The following is a 17,871-nucleotide window of genomic DNA, read 5'->3' as shown; positions in this document are numbered from 1 at the left end:
TGAAATTGGCTATGTGCTTACCTAAAGTCCTAGTTTTCCTGGGTACTCCCAGAGGTGTAAGAAATAAGCAGCCCAGTTTTTAAGAAAATATCTGAGAATGGATGGGGTAGAGGTCATATTGGATGGTGGTTAAGAACATGAAGTTTTGAGTTTACTGGCCTGGATTCATATCCTGATAGTGCCATTTATTAACTATATGACCTTAAACAAGTATTTGACTTCTCTGTGTCTCAGATTACTCATATGTGAAGTGAAAACAAGCTTTCCAATAGTACCTACTTCATAGGGCTTAAATAGGATATGTTTTAAGCCCAGCATGTAGTAATTTCTTAATATGTTAGTCATTGTATTGTAGTTCAGTATATTTTATTCCGATATATTCTTCTACTGTGTCCTTCACCTATGGGGAATTCATGCAAGATTCCATGTTTGTTGAGAGGTCACAGTGAGTGCTTTTAAATTTCAACCACATCATTCAATCCTGTGGATGTGCTATGATACTGCTGAGTCTCTGAGCTTGGTCCTGGTCCAATAACATGACCCTCGGGTAGATATAATATTTCCTTCCATAGTCACTCTAGAGAAAGTGAAATGGAGAACTCACCAGGTCATAAATTCTGGAGATATGACTAGTTTTATTTTTATGGAAGTAAGGGCACTATCTTGATATTCTTATCTGAAAAAGTAAAAGTAGCTGATTTCCACCAGAAAGACATTTTTGCCAAATGAAGTGAAAAGTTTATTACTCTCTGTTTCTTCCCACAGTATCCATAAATATACTGAGGCCATTTATTTTGCCAGATGGTTTTTCAGACCCTGCTGAAATGAGAGATGCCCTCATTTTGTATTTCCCTCAAATTCTACCACAAACCACACTTCTTGGGAGGAAAAAAAAAGTCGCCATGTAAGCATGTTTACCTTTAACTGACTAGGAAGTTGAAACATGTCCATAAATGATGACTCACCATCATAGGCCTATAAAAGTAAAGGTACTCCTCTGTGGAAAGGCAGCAGCCTCCAGGCACAACCATTCAAGATGAACCCAGGTGTCCTGGCTGCCTTCCTCTTCTTGAGCTGGACTCATTGTTGGTCCCTGCCCCTTCTCAATGATGAGGATGATGATGATTTGTCCGAGGAAGATTTCCAGTTTGCAGAGGTAGAGTATCTTGCCAATCTCAATGGTGTGCTATACATTATAAATACCCTTCTCTTCTAAAAGCAGGTCATTTTGATCTTTTTTCTAGCACTACCTTAAATCATATTACCATCCCCTGAATCCTGCTGGCATCCAGAAGAAGACTGCAGCAAGCTCCATGGCTGACAGGCTTCGAGAAATGCAGTCTTTTTTTGGCTTAGAGGTGACTGGCAAACTTGATGATAACACCTTAGACATCATGAAAAAACCAAGATGTGGTGTTCCTGATGTGGGTGAATACAATGTTTTCCCTCGAACTCTCAAATGGTCCAAAATGAATTTAACCTACAGGTAAATTATAGGCTATCTTTCTTTAACATTTGTTAGTCTTTATTCATAGTATTAGATGTCTAATTTTCAGCATGAGCTACGAGTGACAGAACATGTATGATCTCATTTTAAAAAATAGGCCTTAAACATTTAAGGCCTATTAAATTAAGAAAGTCCAGGATAACTTTATGACTGTTGATGAAAATGTCTTATAACATCAATTATTATGTTAACTTAGCATTATTTTTCATTGGAAATGTCAAACTATTTCTTTTAGATATGAATCAAAATAGAAAAGTAGGTTTAACAAAATTTGCAAATGTAGTACGTCAGACATATTTGTTATAACAATGCTAAAAAGGGAGAGTTCCACTCTAGGAACTTTACAGAACTATTTCATTTATTTAGACTATAGCAATGCAACGCTAAACTTTTAGCATGCACTATACGTTTCTTTTAAACATCTGGATACTTTAAATTTAAAATGCCAAATGGTCATATATTTGGAGATACTTAAGATGTCTGATTGAATTCTTCATTTTTTTCTTTGTGTGACATAATAATCAATAAGATCTTTAAAACAATGGACCTCAAGTGGAACTTTCAGAGAAGCCATTGCATTTTGAGTTGAAAAGCAGTAGTCCAAGAAAGTACATTCTAAAATAGCTTTCACCTTCTAAAAATGTAATTGAACCTTTTTCTGTTGAATAGAATTGTAAATTATACCCCTGATCTGACTCATTCTGAAGTTGAAAAGGCATTCAAAAAGGCCTTCAAAGTTTGGTCTGATGTGACACCTCTGAATTTTACCAGACTTCACAATGGCACTGCTGATATCATGATCTCTTTTGGAACTAAAGGTAATGATGCGAAATCATTTTTGAAATATTTTTATATTCTGTTCCTAATTAGTTCCATCTTTTATTCCTTTCTAAAGTCATTCACTGTGTTTTACAGAATTCAACAAAAACTCACCAACCACCTGTGCTAGGCACTACTGAGTATAATTATATTTTTAACTCTTGCTTTTATGTGTAGAGCATGGAGACTTCTACCCATTTGATGGACCATCTGGTCTGCTGGCTCATGCTTTTCCTCCTGGGCCAAATTATGGAGGGGATGCCCATTTTGATGATGATGAAACTTGGACAAGTAGTTCCAAAGGTAATATTTCTTATAAAGATATAATCGATGATTACTAGATTAGATTAGACAGTGAACCCATTGATGAGAAGTTAAGAAGCATATTATGAATTATATTAGGTATTTGATTATATTTACCAAAAAAATGTAAAAGTTTATCTTACTAGTCTCTACAAGTGACATTTCTACAAACCAATGTGAAACATTAAAAGTGAGCAATATTTATTAGTTTAGTTACTTGAGGGATACTGTCTTTCTGTCAACCAAGGTGTTGTTACTGTGGATACCTTTTGGCCTGTTAAGGAAGTACAGTTTATTAAAATATATATCTAAAACTTATTAGGGCTGAATATGAAGGTCATAGATGAGTTGGATGTGAATTGAGATAGTTTTTTTTTTTCTTTTTTTTTTTCCCAAGCAGAAATCTCAATGGAACAAGTCCAGTCAAATTTCTTTTCCCTGTTATATGAATTACCTGTTTCAGTCTTATCTATATCATGGATTTTATAAATACCACTCTAATAAATCAAGATAATGTCTTACTACTCCAAACAGCATGAAATAGACCATATGAAATTTGTATTTACAAGAGAAAAATGAAACTAGATGTTAATTCAGTCAGCAGTTGAATTTTCAAGGGTCAAAAGAATTGGGAATGTTAATTTCAGAAGAAAAACCAGACTGTTCCAACTAGGACTTAACTTTGGAGCTGTGTTGACCCTTAGTTGTGACAACTAAGGGTAGTCTTCATAAATAGAGAATTTTTATTATTTATTTAAATTAAAAGGATTATTTTTCTGAACAGTAAAATTAGACCTTGAATGATCAATACCTCAACTCCAATGCCTCCAATCTGTTTTCGGAAGGAAACGCCTCCAATTTGTTTATGTTCTGCATATTTAACATGTAAAGATGGTTTTAGGAGTAAAGAATAAAATATAGTATTTTTAAGGTAGAGTCACAATACACCTGACTTTTAAGTTTCTGCATAAATTTTGGATTCAAAATATTTAATTGAAATGAATGAAAATATCCACAAACAAATCAGAATTAATTTTTCAGCTGAATGCCAAAAATGGTATCCATTACTAGTCATTTCAATGATGAATTACTTGTTGCTCAGATTATGTGAACTTTGATTGCTCTTATGGTCTGCGTAATATACTAACTTAATTATACATTTTCTTCATGCGTACGCTATGTTAGTTAGCAAAGGATATTTAAAGTTAAATTGAAACCACTGACTCCAGCTTTCATGATGTGTTCTTTTTCTTTTACTTTTTATCTTTTTCCAATTAAAATAGTAGTATCAGGAAGCTCAGAAATTGGTAAAAAGAATGACTGTAGGAAATAATGTAAATATGAATCACAGTAGTCTTTTAAAGTAGAGGAAAGATGACCAATCAGAATTTCTGTTTCTTTGAACTCTAGTGTCTACGAATTTTCTGAAAAGAATCATTTGGTTAGAATTTGTTCCCAAGTAGATTCCCAGAGACCTTATTTAGTTAAGGTCTCTGGGAATCTACTTGGTTATCCTCCACACTTGGTTATCATCTCTTTGGATGTTGCCTCCTGTTTAGATGATGTTCTATGCAGCATCCTATATATGAACCCTTACTTGATTTTCCATGACTTTTCCTTTAAGATCATTACTGTTCGCTTTCCCCCACCTGATCTGGGAAAATAAAGAACAAGTCAGGATTACTAGTGTCTTCTCCGCAACTTCTTATTGGTTGCTAATTATTTGAGAGCATTCTGTTGATATTCTAATTGTGTAGGCAGCTATAATCAAAGAGAGCACTAAATTATTTATAAAGATTAAATCAACTTTTGAATCTTCCTTCAAGCCACTGAATATTAATTTTAAAAAATGAGTAAAATAGCAAAGAAAGAGAAATGATGACAAAAAATAGATGAGGAAAATAACATCCCTTCCATTAATTAGTCATTGGAGAATCTTGTTTTCTCATTGTTTCTTTATTTTCTTATAGGCTACAACTTGTTTCTTGTTGCTGCCCATGAGTTTGGCCACTCCTTAGGTCTCGACCACTCCAAGGACCCAGGAGCGCTCATGTTTCCCGTCTACACCTACACTGGCAAAAGCCACTTTATGCTTCCTGATGACGATGTACAAGGGATCCAGTCTCTCTATGGTAACTCTTAATCTGTCAGTTTAAAAGCAGAATATATTTATACATTTATTTTCTAAATTATCACTGAATTTGCCATGATCAATATTGCTCTCCTGGTTTTGTAATTAAAACCTGGGAATACATGCTCGTTTTTTTCTTTCCAAATCAAACTACCTGCTGTAATAGAAATGTTCTGTTCTTCAACATTTTTGCAGAATATAAGTCCTCATATTTGTACTTTATACATGGCAAGGTATATTCAATACCCTCAAAACACCCCTGACATAAGAAAGGAAAATTCTTTAATTTCCATTTAACCAGTGAAGAAGCCAAGCTCTGTAGAGTTTAAATAGTGTATCTACAGCTGAAGGTAAAAGTGAGACCTTAAGTAGCTTTTATAAATTCTGGTTATTCTTTCATGCACTCTAGTTTGCCAGAGTGGAAACCATTCGAGTGGCCTGCAGTAGTTTTTAATCAACATTTGCAGTGACCATCGTAAGAATCTTTTCCTTTTTATCCTTCCAAATTTTCAATAATATTTACACAGTAATTAAACTTAAACCCAAGCAAGCAAATTTACCTGCCATAAATAGAGTTAAAGCCACAGTGCACAGTCATCAATGTAAACACTTCAAGAACACCTGGCTAAGGAAACTTGCTCATGTCACCCAGACCATTATTTTCCCTCTGGATTTAAATTCACTCTTGATATTATTTTATAAAATCTGCAACTAGTGTGGGTGTGAACAAATATTTTGCAATTTTTATGATTTCTACAATATTGTGACAGAGACTTGATGATAGAACTGATATGAACTCAGTAGAGAAAGCAGTTCAGAATTGTTATTCTGCTCTGCACCCCTTTTGCACTCATGTGCTCTGGTAGAAAAGTTATAAGCAAGCGGCAAGTCACAGTTTATCAGATACAGCTGCGCTGATAAAGTGGTGAAGCAACATTAGCTGATGTTGATGGCTGGTAAGATAGGTAAGAGAAAGAGCCAAGATGAGACCTCCCATAGGGATGATGTGCCATCAGAAATGGCTTTAAGAGGAATGTGTTTCTCAAGAGCCTACTGTCGAGGTTGCACAAAACATGGGAAAAGTTTCCTCAAAGTCTCCACTCCATCTCTATCATCATCCTAAAGAAACCTAATTTGTACTTGAGATGAATATCAAGAGATCTTGAGGGATGAAAGCAGAAGGGGCAGTACCACCTGCAAGACCTTGATAACACTGGAGCAAGGAAGCAGGATTACACGTATTTGGATCATTATGTAGGAGCAATAGGACTTACTGCCCTCCTTGGAAGAAACCCTCTCCTACTCTCCATTAGCAGGATCAAGTCATCACATGCTCAGTAACTTCTTTCATTCATTTAATGCCTACAGGTCCAGGAGATGAAGACCCCAACCCTAAACATCCCAAAACTCCAGACAAATGTGACCCCTCCTTATCCCTTGATGCCATTACCAGTCTCCGAGGAGAAACAATAATCTTTAAAGACAGGTACTCTTGATATTATTTTATAAAATCTGCTTGTAACAAATATTTGTGAGGCTGTGTCTACAAATTGTCAAACCATCCAGTCAAACTTAGAAAGGTGAAGTTAATAGTGAAAATAATAGAATTGGGGCAGTTTGTTTACATATTTCAGATGAAATAAATGACTGATAGATAAACATTTTACTTTTCGATGAATAATTTTGTCAGTGTTCAGCTTTTTAACATCTTTGGTTATAGTCTTTATTAAGTTTTTATTAAGATAACCAAATAAATATGTAAATCTAATTTATTTCCTTAACAAACACATAAGTATTAAAATCAATTACCATATAACTCTCAATGTCCACATGAATTCCTTTTGGTGTGAAAGATTTTGCACTAGGTACATATGTTGGAATATGAGAGAAGGAGGGTTTTACAAACTAAACCTGTAGGTAACAAGAAATGAAATATTAATTTTTTATTTCAATATGCTTATATTTGCTGATTTATTGATTCATCAATTAATTGTTTCCTCATCTGTGATCCATTACCATTCCCATCTCCTCTATTGCATTGTATTCCAGGTATATTCTCATTCACTTTCCCCAGGCCATGAGATCCTGGATGACATAGTTTATGTAACTCATGTTTTCTTTCCAGAGCTCTACATAGTGGCCTGGCACATTTGCTTGCCTTGTAAATAGGCAAAGTTGTAAGATAGGCAAAGTTGAGCAAGTCATGGTCTCAATCCACAAAAGACTTAGAGCCTCCACAAAGGCTCTGAGACTTTAAAATTTAATGCTTTAAGCGGAGGTTAGGATAGTAATACTTGGTTAACTGGCATTTAAAGGGAAATGGAAATATTTTCCCCCTCACAGGTGACAGAGAATGGTTTTATCTAACTTACCTGCATTGATGTAGAGAGGTGGCTAGCAGGATAGAAATATTGCACTTACAAAAATGACAGAAAACTATATTTTTATTTTTGTGTTAGATTCTTCTGGCGTCTGCATCCTCAGCAGGTTGATGTGGAGCTCTTTTTAACAAAATCGTTTTGGCCAGAAATTCCCAACCGCATTGATGCTGCATATGAGCATCCTTCCCATGACCTTATCTTCATCTTTAGAGGTAAGCCTTCCACTGGTAAGACCTCCCATAAGTCCAGGGAAGGCAATGATGAACATGAACTTGATGCTACCAGAGACTTGGTAAAATAATCACTCCTGAAAATGTACATAAGAACTAAGTATAACAAAATGGAAAACAGAAAGCACCTGAAACTGTCTACCAAGTATCCTCAGATTTGACAAGTAGAAAGTCTACATTATTAAGATAAATATATAAGGGTATACAAACAAAAAGTGGGTATTTATCATGTATATGATAAATATATCATGTATATGATAAATATACATGATAAATACCCACTTTTTGTTTCATAGCAATCACTTTTTTCTCTTATTTCCTCTTAAAAATTATTTGCCAAGCAAACATTATAACAATGTACATTTTGAAAAGTTAAAAAATATTATTCATAATTCCTCTATCCGAAAATTTAATTTACTATATTTAATTTTCTCACTTTCTTTTTTAGTCCTTCACAATATGTAATATATATTTTTAAATATTTATATTCATAGTGTATATACATTTTAATATTCTACTTGTTCCCTTGGCATAAAATTATGAAAAGTTTTCCAAATTGTCACTCCATCTTCATGATCATAATTTATAATGGTTACATAGCATTCTACTGACGTTGTTTCTATTGTTTGATTATTATAATTAATGCTATATGAAAGTTATTTTTAAAGACAGAAATAACTTTTGATGGCATATCAAATTTGAGTTTTCGGTCTAATTTACTATTTCTATGGTGCTGTTTATCCATATAGAAATCTTAATGTATTTTTCACTCAGCTCCATATTTAATATTCAGAGGTAATAAATTGCCAAATTAATTATTACATTTGATTGGCTATACTCTTAACTAGGAAATTAGGATCTTAAATTCTATTTTTGCTTGAAAAATTCTCGTATTTCTATGTTTCATAAACATTTATTTCTAAATGTATGTCTTTCTTTGTTAAAGTAAATGTCTACATATGTGAGTCCTAATAGATTTCCTTAAATAATAAAACCATTCTTTCACTTATTCTAGGCAGAAAATTTTGGGCTCTTAATGGCTATGATATTCTGGAAGGTTATCCCAAAAAAATATCTGAACTAGGATTTCCAAAAGAGGTGAAAAAGATAAGTGCGGCTGTTCACTTTGAGGATACAAGGAAGACTCTCTTCTTCTCGGGAAACCAGGTCTGGAGGTATGGCAGCCATATTTACTGAGCCATCACCTTGTGTCATACAGGCAAAGTGAGTCTCAAATGGCTCTTATTGCTATTTTAAATTATTATCTCATGCATTATTAACATGCAGCATATTAATTTCTGTTCTGTATCAGTTCCTGCAGGCAGCTCCCTCGGACAGAGATTTAATTCTCAAAGCTTCTTAAAAATACACATACATACATATAATTCTCACCTCTTCTGAGACACTGTTTTATCTTAGTCATTCGTTGTATCCCAACTATGCTAAAATTATTTCTTCTACATGGAGTGGGAGATCAGTAGAGAATTATTCAATACATAAACATATATTTATTTTACTCTAAGAACACTCTCCTAATAACATACTTTTATAATAAATATGCATTTTGTGAAATGAAAATGAGCTTGTAACTGTCTTTGCAAATATGGCCTTTAGGCAAGTCAAAAAATACCAAGCATCCACTATACACTCAGTATCATAATTCCTTATTTTAAAAAGTTACCAGATGTTTTAAATGGACTTAAAATTTTAAAACATCAATTTTGAAACATGTCATTATATTTATCGTATCATGTCTAAGGTAATCTCTAAAAAACTTAAGAGATTTTTCTTATTAAACAGCTATGATGATACTAACCATATGATGGATAAAGACTACCCCAGACTAATAGAAGAGGACTTTCCAGGTGTTGGTGATAATGTAGATGCTGTCTACGAGAAAAATGGTAACTAGTTTCATTGCACTTAATGGAGGGCTTCTGTAGCCCCTCAAAATCATCTCCCTTATAAAGGACTTTCGTACAGGACTTCGATGTGCTAATAAATGCATGGCAGTTAAGTCATTCCTGTGTGACTACTTGCATGGATGGCAAACGAAAAATAATATGCTTAGAATAAATGAGAATTTTACTTAATGATTACTAATTCTTCAAATAAAAGATGCAAACCTTAAACACTATCTTAAATTATGCTTAAAGATGCCAGGATGCAGAGTATTGCCATAATTCAAGTCAGAGATAGAATGGGGAGTAGTTTATATATGAAGACAATGGCCATCATAACTATATAATGATTTTTACTTTAATTATGAAGAGATATTATCCCTAACTTATAATAAATAATGAATATCAATACTTCAAGTAGCAAAACAGGAACTCCTGACAAAGACAACTAATTTGAGGTGATAATTTAGGAAAACTGGGAAACTTTAGACCTTTTTTCCCTCCTTAAGCTACAAGCAATATATTAAAACATTAGTAGGGTTTATAAAGATAAGTAAGATAAATGTTAACATGTTAAAAAAAAAGTGTGGGATCTAACAGAATAGATTTATACTGTTAGCTGGAGAAACCCTTATTGTTTCAAACTCAAATTTTTCTTTTTTGATCTTTTTCTTGCAGGTTATATCTATTTTTTCAATGGGCCCATACAGTTTGAATACAGCATCTGGAGTAACCGTATTGTTCGTGTCATGCCAGCAAATTCCCTTTTGTGGTGCTAAGTGTCTTTTAAATATTGTTATTTAAGTCTTGGAGGACATTTGGGATAATACCTCTTAGGGTATGGGAGAGGGAGAGGTATCAGGAGAAAGCTTAGTTCTGTGAACAAGCTTCAGTAAGTTATCTTTGAATATGTAATATCTATATAACTATGCGTGGCTGGAACCACATTGAATTTTAAAGTAATGAAATTCAGTATCTCTAAGGATCACCTAAGTCTTGTATGCTATACAGAAGCAATAATTGGCAATATTTCCCACATCGAAAATGAAATATATGGTCTGTCAAAGAGAATTAGCATAATTTCTAATATATTTATAAGAAAATTTTGTAAAGGCATAAAAATAAATTGCATTTATATAATTAATAAGTTATCTTGGTCAGAAATTTCAAAATAGCATAAAAATGGAATTTTGGGGGAGCATATGGTAACCATAGATGAATGAAGATAAACCAAAAGGAAATGTCTATAATAACTATATTGTAAACAACTTCACAAAAAAATAATTTGGGTTTTGCACTGAAAATATTTGCATGTACATGTACCTTTTCATATAGACACTAAGGGACATATCGATGTCATTAAAGATAGGAAACAGAGACTAATGGTGAGGATGTTAGACATGGCCTTTGGATTCTATTTAATTTTCACTTTGACAATGTCTCAAGGGCTATACTCTTAAAGAACACAAATATTTCTTTGCATATTTATAAAAGATAGAGACAATCTCTGTATTCAAATATTTCAAGTCTTTCAAAAATATCAAAGTAAAATATTAAAATTATTATCAAAATGATCCAAGACCACAGCATCACGTTTTCATCAATTATCTGATTAAGACTCAAAGTAGTGTTTTTATCCTATTTTATCAAGATAATTGTTTTAATTACCCAGTTTACCTTGGATATATAGTCTATTTTTTACTGACATAGACTAAAATATATCTTATAAATTGGAAGGGTCTATGTGAAAACAGAGACATCTAAAATAAAGAAAACAGTATAAATAGATTGTGGTCCTCTTGAGAGCATGGAACAGTGTCTTTTTCTTTCTCATTCTTTTTCAAAATCTCTTAGTACTTTTTACAGTGCCTGGCACTTGGCACTTTTGAATATGTGAATGACCATCGAGAGAAAAACCATTGTGCTGAGAATCTTGTTTATAAAAACAGGCAAAGAAAAGAAAGTGTGTTATATTTGCATAGTGTATTAGGAAGTGTGTTTATATTGTTTATAATAAAAAAGATATTTTCAACAGACAGTGTTATATGGTATGTTTTGTCTTTTAATGTATTTTAAGCTTCCTTAAACAAAGAGTCTATTTAAATTATTCCTTTTTCTTGCCAATGTTTCTTGGTGAATGTAGTTCACTAAATATTTCAGTTTTGTTTTGTTTCGTTTGTTTTTTGGTATGAAAACTAATCTCAATTTAGAATTGGTTATAGCAGGCTGTGTTAGCTAAAATTTTGATAGAGTTTGGTCAGCCTAGTGCTTAGACACCCCTTCTTTCTGGGCTGGCTTCCCTAGAATGAGACCATGGGTTCCTTAGAATCTTCCCTACTGAAAGCATTATTGGGTAATGAAGTAGAAAGAGCAATAGACCTGGAGTTAGGAAGATTGAGTTTTAATGCTTACTCTGCCATGCACTTTGCCTGTGACTTGGGGCAGGTCATTTAATTTCTTTAACCTTTTTACCTTCTTGATGTTTAAAATAAGAAGATTAGCAGCTTTGGTGAGGTTGGGGAAATATGGGGAGGCAGGGAACTCTAATGAGGAAGGCTAACATTATCTATCTAAGAACATCAGGTCCACTGAGCTTTAGATACTAGATCCCCTCTGTTTTCCTAGGCACTACCCATCCTCAAATGTTTAATAAGTGTCTGTTAGATGTGGACATCTAAGATGTTGAGATGAACCAGAAAAACTTGATCTCTACCCCTGAAGAGCTTATATTCCACTGTAGAGACAAAGCAAGTAAAAATCAGCAAATTAAATGCTTTTTCAAGGGAGGAATGAGGACTTGCCATGGGTGCAGAGGACTGTTGATTTCTTTCTCCTCATGCACCCCGCCAAAATCAATCCATGCACTTTTCATCTTTTTTAACAATTTAGTTAGAATTCTGATTTCTAAGGTTTTCTATGGGAGTAGAGCACAGTGCATCCATCATCCATCCTTCCATCCATTTATCTAATAAATATTAATTGAAAACCTATCCTGTGTCAGGAACTTAAGTAGATACTGGGGATACAGTGAAGAGCAAAACCTCATTATTTTCTTGGAGCTCACATTCCAGCTAGAGAGACAGATATTAATCAAATAAGTACAAATTACAACTGTGATAAAGAAAAGAAACATAGTTCTCTGAGAGACTTTATAAGAGAATTTATCTACTGTGTATATTGGGGGAGAGACACAGGAGGGTGGTTCAAGAAAGGCTTCGCAACAAAAGAGATACCCAAGCTAACATCAAAAGTTAGGAGAACTGAAGCAGTGAATGGGAATCGGGGAAAGAGTTTCAGGCTCATCCCTCCAGACTGGTGGACTTGTTGGAGTCCAGTAAAGAGTTATGGTTGTGTTTTATAATGATTTTAGCAGAACGGGCATGAGTAAATTGTACCAGGGAACCCCCTAGATTCAACCATGTTCTCCCTATCTTTTCAATGCCAAATATAAATTGATGAAACAGAAAACAAACAAAAATAACATGGATCATTCTAGGGATTGGCATGTGAATATCTAGCTCTTGGTAACTGAGTCAGTTGATGGAAACATTTATTAATTTTTTAGAATATATGGATGCTTTTTCCACTTTATTCTGAGACATCAGCATCTGTCTCTGTAAGAGCACTGGGGATGTGCTTCCTCAGTGAAGAGACCTCTTGCTTGGCAGTGAATTGTCCTGGTGTGGTCAAAGGCCACTCACTGTCCCCAGTGCTAGTCTCAAGTGGATGACTAAGTTGTCAGGAAGACTCCAGGTGGATGGTTTCTATTTCTTCTCTGCATAGGAAAGGTTGTTTTAGAACATTTTCTCAAATGTGTTCTGTAGACCAACGGTTTTAAGCATCACCTCGGAATTTGTTAGGAATGTACCTTTTGTGTCACTGCAGACCTACTGCATGAGAAACTCTAGCTTGGAACATAGAAATCTGTGTTTTAACAAGCACTTCAGGTCCCTCAGTTCCCACAGCCTCTTGGGGAGTGTCTAAAGAGTACTTGTTGTAATATCTTTTCTGACAGAGATTACATGGGTGTTAATGGGGCCTCAAATTTTCCTGGTAAGATCTTGGGGAATACTGTTCAACATCTTCTTCCAGAAGATTCGTAGTGCATTCAAGTGCATACTATATTAAAGGCAACAAATTGTCTTGTGGTAAAGAAGATATTTAGCTTTGTTGAACAAGGTTTTCCAAACACTGCTGAACATGGAACCTCACTTACTTTCTTTTATTCTTATTTTTAAATGTTTAACTTGATTTCGGAAAAGTTTTCATTATTGTTTATCATTTGCATGCATAGTTTCTCATAGATGGATGTATAGGTAGATGATATAGATAGATAGATAGATAGATAGATAGATAGATAGATAGATAGATAGATAGATAGATAACTAGATAGAGGTGTATAGTCAGCATTATTTCCCGGCTCCCATCTCTGCCCCAATATTAATTCTAAATTCCCTATCTGATTGGTGTTATGTGAATTTGTGTTCTTCCACTATGGGCCAGAACACTGAATTCAAATTATATTAAATGTCAATTTAGAGCTTACCAATGGGGAGTGAGGGTGGTATTTAAAAAGAGCTCATTATGAGTTGAGCAGTTGGTCCTCATAGAATCTGCAATGAAATATGTTACACAATTAAAAAACAGTTATTCTATTCACAAATTATGTGAGGAGACCAAATGAATGTTTTATGAGAAGTAATACTATGTCCACAAATGTTGGAGCGCATTTACCAGAGCAAATGTCCTAGGCAAATGCACTGCCCTCAAGTTGAATTGCAGCTAATAGCCTCTTTATTGGATAATGAGGATGAAACTTTTGAAAAATCCCTGAAAGTGAACCAATAGTCCAAACGTTTTTGAAATAGGAGCAATCGACAAGACCTTATGTTAGTATAACAAATTTTGCCCCTGAAATTATCCTGCGAGATCTTTCATGTTAAATTAAAAATAGCGTCCTGGATATCCACATCCTCATGTCAGAATAAAAATGCCAAAACATACATCACAGACTTCACGGAAAGACAACCATCATAACTATCTCCCAACCGTAAGTCTCAGTCACAGAAAATACCTTGATTTTACGTATTCATCTCAAGGCTGTGAGATTTACAATAGTTCCACTAGGTGGCACTAGCAATACTTTTTTAAGTGAACGGTTCAGCTAATTCAAGTAAGTCACAAAACCAGTACTTTGTTCTTTAATGTAGGGATGAGGAACTTGACCACATGGTGTAATTCCTGACTTTATGCCACTAACTTTCAAATAAGGTTTAACAGCTAAAAAATTCAAGAACAGCTTGTTCCAGATTTATTAGCCACATGTGTGTCCCTGTTACTTATCTTCTCAACTATAATGCTTCTTTCATGGAAGTGAGAGTCAGGATGATGTGTCATTTCAAGCCACTAAGACCTACAGCAAGCCCCTTGGAGCTGAGGCTGTGACTCATCACTGGTCTCTGGGTGACAAACTCCACCGTAAACCACAAAATACACAACGCACAGAGAAGAACAAAATTGCTCTCTAAAGAAAAATCAAACTAGCCAGCAGCAAGAGGGAAGAAAACCCCAAATTACCAGGCCTACTACCTGCAGACAATGTCAAGTTTAGAAGAAAAGAAGGTTTAAGGTTTCCAAAGTTTGTTCTTACATGGCTCAGTTTTTCTAACTTTTTTGAACTTTTATACCTGACATTCTAGGGTACCTGAAGTGCTGATTTAGAATTTCTTGGCTTTGTTCTACCCCACTGCTCATAGGGACTCAAATTGGACTATACCTATTAATGACCTCTGGAAAATCAAAGATGTCCTGGGTTTTCACCCACAGTGTGGCCATTTTTTAAGAGTTTATCATGATGTCTTATCTGACTTAAATTGTCAAAATTATGCCTTAATTGTCAAAATTATGCCCTAGTTCTTCACAAGTGAAGATGCTGCTGTTTCCATTTTCATAGCTTTAAGCTGGAGTAAAGGACATTATCCTAGCATCTTTAGCTATGTACCTATCTGCTATGCCAAAAAGATTTAAAATTAGTAACTAAAACTGTGTTTTGGTTTATTTATTTTTTAATATTTACCTATACCAGTAACCTTCTTTTTCTTGACAACCTTCTTTTTCCTTTAATAGACTGGGCACTAAAAGCTAGCACAGCATAGGTCATAAGCAAAACAGTTCACGTGAGCCTTCCAATTCCATCTGAAAAGGAGTGTTGCTTTCTGTGGTTAAAGGTGTGGCCTTTCTGGCTGTCCACCCTAGCCAGCCTGTTCCTCAGTTTAATGACTGCCCAGTGGTTCATGACATTGCTTCTAAAGCAACACAAGAAAAAAGGAGTTCTGTGAGCTTTAAGTACCTCTGAACACATGGGGTACAATGTGTACGCTTATGCCTATGCTGGCTCTGTTTCTGGCAAACTCTGGCTTGGATTATTTTGAGCTGAGCAGAGGGCTGAAACACAGCACCAGCAATTCCTCCAGCCAGGCCCACTTTTCCGAATTGGCTTATCAGGCTTCGTCCTTTAATAAATATATACTCCTAAGTAGTTGTATGTCCAATTTCATAGGGAATATCTAAATTGATTTATGGTTTGAATAACAGCAAGATAAAATAAAGGCCAAGGAAGCAGAGTAATGAGGAAGCAAAATCATGGGCAATATTTTGCAGCAATAATAATGGAAGCAGAGTACTTGGGCAACAAAATCACCCTGGCATTATGTGAGATTAACTGGGAGATGAATTAAGAACGCAGAGCTCTTTTACTAGAATTATCTTATATTCTCTGTATGCGTAATATGCGTCTGCTTGACATTTACATTTAAGTTCAAAACATCTCCTGAAATCTTTCAGTGTGGCCAATTTGGAGTTCGGGGATATGACACCATATCCCCAAATAATTAGAAGAACCAATTAGGTCATTTGATTCAAGTCTTCCATTTTACAAATAAGAAACCAGGCCAAGAGAGAAGAAACGATCTAAGACCATATAATAATGTTAGAGGCTGGACCATAAAAATCATCCCACTTTTTTTCTGCCAGTTTATCAGCTCTCCTACTCTCTTCTTCAGGCCAAGACACTATGTGTTTAGACATCCACTATGTATCAGGGGTCCTGAAATACACCTAATTCTACCATAAGAAAGCCACTAACCTGATGGGAGCAGAGTTGGTATGTCTATGATGTCTTGGGTAATTGCCAGGCCCTACCAGATTCTCAGCCTTTGCTAGCCATCCTCTCCCTACAGTCAAGGTTGCTTGAACCTGACTGACTTTAGTCAGGAGAAATGGAGACAGCTCTCAACTATTTGGGACTCAGTAAAAAATTTTCTTTGCCAGGACAACTTTGGCTTTGCATCCAGTTTTGACAACTCGATTTCTGTGTTTTTCTCAACTTTTGCTACAAACTACACCCTTCCTTTATTCCCTATGCGAGAGTTCCTGATATTTAATCCTTGGTATCCAGCGTGTCCTGCTTTCTTTTTGGCAGACCTTAGAGCCTCAAATTCTGGTCCTTGCCTCAGCCCAGAGGCTTTTCTACTATTTATTGACAATGTGCTGGCCTCTTTCTTCAGTGAAGACATAAGTACTGAGACAAATTCGTACAACTATTTCAATTTTGTTTGGTCCATCCCAAACATCTGATATTTTCCCCTTCCTCACTCTCAGCCTTCAAGTTGGCTTCTTCAGAAAGAAAATAACTGTCATCCACAATGATCTGCATCTCCACAGCACTTGAGCACCCACTCTATAGCCCCACCTATAACACTGCCAGTGCAAAAACCAGTCACTACTTTTGCTCCTTCCAGTTCTCTCATTGTTGTCTCCTAGAACTATTCGTGTCTTTGACCTCTTCAAAACACCTTTGCCCAGAGCCCAGACCTGTCCCTGTCCCTTGTGAGGGTGGGTTCTTCTTCTTTTCCTCTTCTTGGCTTTGCTCGGCACCATAGGGGATCTCATAGCCACGTGTGTGGACACTCCAGCCTGTAGATCCGTCCGCACCCTCTGTACCCAGGACCCCTTTGGCCACCACTAAGGCATGCACGTCACTGAGGGGTCCATTCTTGGTAGAGTGGCTAGTGGAAGAGGCCCATTCAGGCCGTGGCAGCAGCGAATTCAGAATACCCATGATCTAGAGCAGCTCTGAATGGAAATGTAACACGAGTCACATAAGTAATTTAAAAGTTTTTTAAATTAAAAAAGTGTTCACATTTAAAAAGTAAAAGAAACAAATAATATGAAGTTAAATAATATATTTTCATTTAACTCAACATGTCCAATACATCATCATTTTGAATATAATTACATTTTTAAAAATTATCAATGAGATATTTTACAATCTGTTTCCCTGATGAAGTTTTCGGAATCCAGTGTGTATTTTATACCTACAGAACATTTCAATTCTGACCAGCCACATTTCCAGTACTCAGTAGTGGCCTGTGGCCAGTGGCTGCCAAAAGGGACAGAGCAGGAAGGGAATGGACACAGGTATCTTGAAAGATTGCAGTCTGAGGAGAACTAGCGGAGTCTCAAAAGTGTGGAACTGTTAGCTCCCTTCATTTTTCTCATTCTATTAGTCTCCTTTTATCTTTACTGTATTCCAAATCTA

General features: G+C 35.3%; 1 protein-coding gene across 1 annotated transcript; it reads left to right on the top strand.

Annotated features, from left to right (window-relative positions):
• Positions 1 to 1,014: 1,014 nt before the first annotated feature.
• MMP13 (matrix metallopeptidase 13) lies at positions 1,015 to 10,610 on the top strand. Its single transcript, XM_011368107.2, has 10 exons — positions 1,015 to 1,156; positions 1,245 to 1,486; positions 2,177 to 2,325; positions 2,504 to 2,629; positions 4,600 to 4,761; positions 6,129 to 6,246; positions 7,220 to 7,353; positions 8,387 to 8,546; positions 9,172 to 9,275; positions 9,951 to 10,610. The coding sequence occupies exons 1-10, from the start codon at positions 1,037 to 1,039 to the stop codon at positions 10,049 to 10,051; spliced, it is 1,416 nt and encodes a 471-aa protein (XP_011366409.1). The 5' UTR covers positions 1,015 to 1,036; the 3' UTR covers positions 10,052 to 10,610.
• Positions 10,611 to 17,871: the final 7,261 nt, after the last annotated feature.

The sequence above is a fragment of the Pteropus vampyrus genome, unplaced genomic scaffold (genome assembly GCF_000151845.1).
Source record: "Pteropus vampyrus isolate Shadow unplaced genomic scaffold, Pvam_2.0 Scaffold139, whole genome shotgun sequence".
Classification (NCBI taxonomy): domain Eukaryota; kingdom Metazoa; phylum Chordata; class Mammalia; order Chiroptera; family Pteropodidae; genus Pteropus; species Pteropus vampyrus.
The sequence above is the reverse complement of the archived record's forward strand: the minus strand, read 5'-3'. Positions and strand labels throughout refer to the sequence as shown.